Here is a 6,395-nt window from a genome sequence, read left to right as displayed (position 1 = left end):
CTTTTTATAAGAACACTAATCCCATTCATGAGGGCTCCACCCTCATGACCTAGGCACTTCCCAAAGGCCCCACCTCCTAATACTATCACAATGGGCATTAGGATTTCAACATATGAATTTTAGGGAGAAACAATCAGACCAGAGCAAGACCCTTACACTAAATATTTACTTCTTCACTTCTCATTCTCTTCCTAACCCATTACAATTTGACTTCCACTCCTATCTTCCCTTGGAACTGTTTTCAGTAAGGTCAACAAAGACTTGCTAATAGTCCAATATTCAGGACAATTTTTAGTCCTGATCTTCCCTGACCTTTCTGTTTCCCTAGAGGGCCCAGTGGAGGTCACATATCTGGAGTCTCAATGTAATACATCCATGGCATTTATAACCAGTCCTAATGAAGCTGAAGTCAACATTTTCTCCTGTCATGCCTTTATACCCCTTTTCTCTAAGATGACTCAAAATCTATGCTGTGGTGTTTAGCAGGCAACAGTAATATGGTTCTGGACTATACTTCCTTCTGGGAATGTAATTTTGCTTGGTGCTGTAGGGATGAAGTTTATAAACTTTGTGAAGGAAGGGCTAGTGTTGTGATAATCTTATGTGTCCTGTTGACCTTGTGGACACTGTTAAATGTAGAGCATATGAGAAACTTCAATTTGTATTCATTCAACCTTGGTTGTCCTAAGGAATTACACTCATTGCATTAAACGACAGTTTAGATGGCAGCTATTGAAGGAATACAGGTAGCTAAGAGACACTTCTGTCTGAGATTAAGAAATGCATGGGGAGTAAAGAATTGTTTGGGGCTTTTATCTTACTAGAGTAGGAGATTATAATTTTTTAAACTTTATCACTGAGATCTTAAATATGAGAGGTGGCTCATATTGTTCAAATCTGGGCATTACTACTTTTATGTTGCAGATTCCTCAACTACAGTTCTAGCCTAGACTTCTTTCCTGAGCTTCAGAGTCATGTATCCAGTGCCTGTTTATATATCCTCTTGGATGTCCTGTAGTCATCTCCAACTTGCATCATCAGTACAATCTACTTTTCCTCCTGTACACCACTATCTTCCAGCTGCCAAGAAACCTAGGCATGACTCCAGGTTCCTCTTTCCCTCAATTCCTCTTGCATCTGTTTACTACTTCTTGGTAGAATTTGCATTTCATTAGTTAGAAATCCTCATGACTCTGGGCTTTGCCCTCCAATCATTGTTTATACTAAAGCTGAGTAATCTTTAAAAGGCTGAAATTTGATTTTGTAAAAATTAATTTGATTAAAATCAATTAATCAAATTAATTTGATTTTGTTTAAAAATTTCCAAAGGACCTCTGTACAAACCTAAGACTCCCTTAGCACAGTTTAACAGGGCCTTTTATCAACTCGGTTCTTGACCTTCCCTCTTTGAATGTTTCCATGCTTTCTCTGTTTCAGGGCCTTCTTCATACTGTTCCTCAGTAATACCCTTTTCTTTTCTACCTCTATAACTTTTTACTTGACTCATTTGTATGGGATCTTCAGGACTCAGTTTGGTGACCTCAAAATTCAGGAAAGCTCTTTCCTCTGACCATCCTTCCCAAGGCTGAATGGATCCACTCCAGGTTAATGATTATCATAGCACTTATCTCATGGTAATTATACTTGCCTCTTTTCCACTCTAACCTCCTTGGGGACAGAGACTTGTCTTGTTCATCTTAGCATATCAGCATTCTTATAAAGAGTTTTTTCAAGTGTACAAAATAGTAGTTCCAAAACAAAGTAAGAAAACAATTCTAATATTAGAATGGGTTGCATCTTACAAGGCAGAGCAGGCCCAGAGAAAAATATAGGAACTGTAGCTATGGCTTTTGATATGTAGTCTTTAAATTAAAATAGAATTGGGAAATATATAAAAAACTATTCATTAATTCAGCAAATGAATGTGTTCAAATAGGTATTTGGTATCATGCAGAAGTATCTTTAGTTATACACAATTACACATGTTTGATTTATAATTAACAAAAACTCATAAACATAATAATTGTAACAATAGGTAATATTCATTAGTGCCAGGCATGCTAGGTGCTTTGTTGGTTATTTCTTTTAATTTAATTTAAATTTCTTCTATTTAATATAAGTAAAACCATCATAAATTATACAGGACAAAAACAAAAACAACACCAAAATTTTGGAAGTGTTTCTGGCATATTAGCTAAAAACTTTGTGAAATCAGCATAGATTTTGTTTTGCAACATTCAGACATATTACTTCTATTCTTCATGTATTCCATGTCCCCAGGAGATAGCCATCTGAATAGTGGATTCCTGAAATGTATTTAGTGGTTGTTGTTAAAATGAGAAAACCAACAAAATGATTAATAACATTTTGCATTGTAGTCTTTTTACCTTTCAAAAGACACCTACATACAGTACCTTACAAGTACATTTTATAGGAAAAAAAAAAAGTCATGTTGAAAGAAAATAGAAACCATTTGTCTGTCTTAAAATATACCTTAACACAAATTTGATTTTGATGAGCCCAAACTAAGATGATGTAGTTAAGTGACTAGCTTCAAGTGTTCATTAGTGCTCCCTCCTAGGGGTGGGGAAAATGGGGCTGCTGAAATCAAGGGGCTGGTGGTTACATGGGAGCGGTGAACCAGGAAAGCTGGGGTGCACCTCCTAAATACTCAAGGGCTGCCCTTGGGGCCACGGAAACCATATTTTACCCATGACACGGAGGGGGTCTCTTCTTTTTAATCTCTGATAAACTTACTTCAGAAGAGAAAATATACTATCTCCTTCACTGCCATCTTTCCAGGAGCCTCATTCTCACCACGCCAAACCTACTGGCACTGCTCACAGGGGAAAGGAGAGCACCTGTCATTGGTGACTGCACGGGCGGTTACACTGGCCTCTGTATCCGTGTGTAATTTTACAGGTTGTACTATGGATGACAAAGGAACTACTCTGGGGAAAAGAGGTGTAATTCGGGTGAAACAATATTAATTGAAATATAACTATATGCAATAACTTTGTTAGAGTGTTGTTTTTAAGCCCAGCTCCTATTAGTAACACTATAGAAAGGTTACTACTCTTTCCTTTTTTCACCATATTATTTGGGTTGATTGATAGTTAGGCATTTAGATAAGTTGAATGAGTGTGTATAAAGATATAACAGGATTTTAAGATAAATCAAACAAGAAATTCTGGTACATAGAAAATTTAATTTGAAATAACTTAAAATATTTCATCAAGAAGTTTTATTTCTGTGCCTTGGCACCATACATTTAAGAAAATCTTTGGGCCTGATCTCAAATTAGTTCAGGTAAACAGATATAACCAAAACTTTATACGTGTGTGTATATATTTGTACACATATATGTATACATGTATGTGTGTGTATATACATATACACACACACACGTATACATATGTTCAAGTTATATATGTATATATATTCAAGAGATATATATTCAAAATGCATATGTAGATTCAAGATATATATGTATATAATTCTACCCTCACTCAGAGATGAAATTCTCTAATTTTACTCATGGCATATATTTTAGAAAAATTACTCCCAAAAGTCACACTTTAATCACATATGGAACAAATCTCTACTCTTCCACTTTTAGCTAGACTTCTTTAAGGTTAATTCAGATATAGAATGAAACTCACTTTTGTTGAATCCCAGAAGATTCTGAGCTGGAAGAAACCTAAGTATGCCCTTAAGCCTGTTTTCTGTTTTCAGGCAGACAGGTGAAATAAGCCACCAAGAGAGATGGTGGCTTTTTGTTCTTTACTTAAAAAGCTCTACTTCTCAACTACCAGGGTAGAAACATCTATTTCATGAAGTGAGTTTCTTAAAATAATCTTTCTGTTAGCTACAGACACAGCAAAGTAGCCATGCAAAATTAAATTTTTGGCTTGCTTCCAGTCTGACTTTTTTTCTAGAAATCTTCCTCCACAGTTAGTAGCAGTAGCAAGTATGGCAGGAGAAATGTGGTTCCCTATGGGAGTGAGATTATTTCAAATGTACGTGTTCTCAGCAAAATGTTTTATAAAACTTTCTCGGAGTGCACACTCTCCTTTAGTGCAGACCCAAAGACTTGTGTTCTCACATAAGTACAAACATACTTGGGGGTTTCCAAAAGTCCCCCATACTTTCATTTTTGTGTGGCCTTTTAAAATGTAATTTAAAAAAATCCATGATTTACTAAATGTACCAAGTTGCTATTTAAAAATGGATGTATATGTCAATTTAGATTGTAAATTTGGGATTACAATGAAGCATCAAGACCATAAAGAACACAAACATTTTATTTTTATAGGAGACCTGCACAGAAGGAACATATTTCTGTTGTGTGTGTATTTTTGTTTCCTTAGCTTGTCTCTGTTGTGTGCACAAAACTAGGAGAGGATGTTTTTCTTTATTTTGGTTTGGCTAAGGATGCTCATGATATAGTATATTTTAAGTGGCAAAAGCTGTAGTTCTTAATCTATAAAGAAGAATTCTCTAGGTGAATAAATAAGAAAAATACCAAAAAATTAGGAAAATATGTAAACTCAAGTTATGAGGTATTTCAAAGATACAGTGCCAGTAAAAATTCTCTTTCCCACAATTTGCAACTGCCAGATCTCTTGCTTTAGTCCTTCTATGCTTACATCTGAAGAAACACAGAAAAGTTGGAGATAAAAGTCCTTTTGTGTATGTGGGGGTTACAGTAGTTCAGAGAAGAGTCAGAAAAGGAAAGTCATAAAGCAATATTTAAATGTCTTTATATAAGAACAAAAATATTTCCTTAAAAAGTTGTTAAAAGATTTTCTTTCTAGTCCTAAAAACACTCAGTTGTATAGGGCATGTGATTGTCTGTGTGACACCTCTTTCCAGAGCAAGGTTTTGTTTTGTTTTTTAAATACTAGGAAAGTATGACTTAGTCAAATTAGATTTTCCAAGCTATATTTAGTTTTACAGATGTGTTTAGTCCTAAATTCTGGGGAGAGTATGTATATAAAAAAAATCCCAGGAAACCCTTACACCTAACCCACACACAGTTACTTTTAACACTGCACCATGATCTCTCAATTCTTGTAGCTTATTGCTTCCATAAACTAGAAATCCCTGAATTCTCTGTATCTAACTTCCTATGGCTAGAGTCTGAGAAACTGACCCACTATCATATTTTTTTCCTAAATAACCAAGTTTTTAAAGTTTATCAAAGCTTTTTGATCTTTTCCTGAGAGTTAAATATGTGTTTCTTTCACATAACAAGAATCAGGAATTCCCAGCAAACAGATTTCATTATGCATATACCAGAAACATGCAGATCACACATGAATATGCTTCAGTCAACATACATAGGCATTCACTCAAGGGGTAAACCAGTAATGAGCCAAACATACATACATGTGCAAATGTACAATTAACAGCAAATTATTTTAGATCCTACTGTCCTTTGAATATTAAAAATGAGCCAGGAGACAGCTCTTGTGACATTTGTATGCTCTAGATTACAATTTTCATGTAGAAGTAGCTTCATATGACATCTCGTGAATTTCGTATCGCACAGCAAAGGACCATGCTGAATATCATGCCAAAGATCTGAAACAGAGGAACCACTTGTTAATGACTTTCAAATGATGAAAATTGATTTTAAAAAAAGGCCAGCAAACTGCTTGCATGTTTAACTCATGTTAACAAATAATTATAACCAATAATTACGAATGTAAGTGGCACTTTTATATGTGCTACTTAATTATGGCTACTGGTTAAAGATTTCCGTTAACTGCTTAAAATACATTCCTATTTTATTATTGTTAAAAAATAGCAAGACTCTGCTTTAAGAAAAGGGCTCTATTTCTAGCTTATAGGGCAGTTCTTAATAATTATAAAAGACTAATACACTACTGGTTTTAGAATTTTATATTGCAGGTTAATCCCAGATCTAATTTATATATATATTTTTTTTTGAAATTTTGAATTTTATTTTATTTATTTAGGGCATTTAGCTTGCTTCCATGTCCTGGCTATTGTAAATAGTGCTGCAATGAACATTGTGGTGCACATGTCTTTCTGAATTAAGTTTTCTCTGGGTATATGCCCAGTAGTGGGATCACTGGGTCATATGCTAATTCTATTTTTAGTTTTTTAAGGAAACTCCATACTGTTCTCCGTAGTGGCTGTATCAATTTACATTCCCACCAACAGTGCAAGAGGGTTCCCTTTTCTCCACACCCTCTCCAGTATTTGTTGTTTGTAGATTTTCTGATGATGCCCATTCTAACTGGTGTGAGGTGATACCTCATTGTAGTTTTGATTTGCATTTCTCTAATAATTAGTGATGTTGAGTAGCTTTTCATGTGCTTCTTGGCCATCTGTATATCTTCTTTGGAGAAATGTCTATTTAGGTT

At 34.8% G+C, this 6,395-nt stretch overlaps 1 protein-coding gene across 3 annotated transcripts in view; it reads right to left on the bottom strand.

Moving 5' to 3' along the window:
* Positions 1-4,289: 4,289 nt before the first annotated feature.
* The window catches only part of TSPAN2 (tetraspanin 2), a 40,038-nt gene continuing 37,932 nt past the window's right edge, over positions 4,290-6,395 (bottom strand). For all 3 annotated transcript variants that reach the window (XM_007103029.2, XM_055084374.1, XM_028488966.2), the window contains one exon: positions 4,290-5,586. In XM_007103029.2, the coding sequence (XP_007103091.1) occupies positions 5,521-5,586 (66 nt within the window). In that variant the 3' untranslated portion in view covers positions 4,290-5,520. The remainder of the gene's footprint in view (positions 5,587-6,395) is intronic.

The sequence above is a fragment of the Physeter macrocephalus genome, chromosome 4 (assembly GCF_002837175.3).
Source record: "Physeter macrocephalus isolate SW-GA chromosome 4, ASM283717v5, whole genome shotgun sequence".
NCBI lineage: Eukaryota > Metazoa > Chordata > Mammalia > Artiodactyla > Physeteridae > Physeter > Physeter macrocephalus.
The sequence above is the reverse complement of the archived record's forward strand: the minus strand, read 5'-3'. Positions and strand labels throughout refer to the sequence as shown.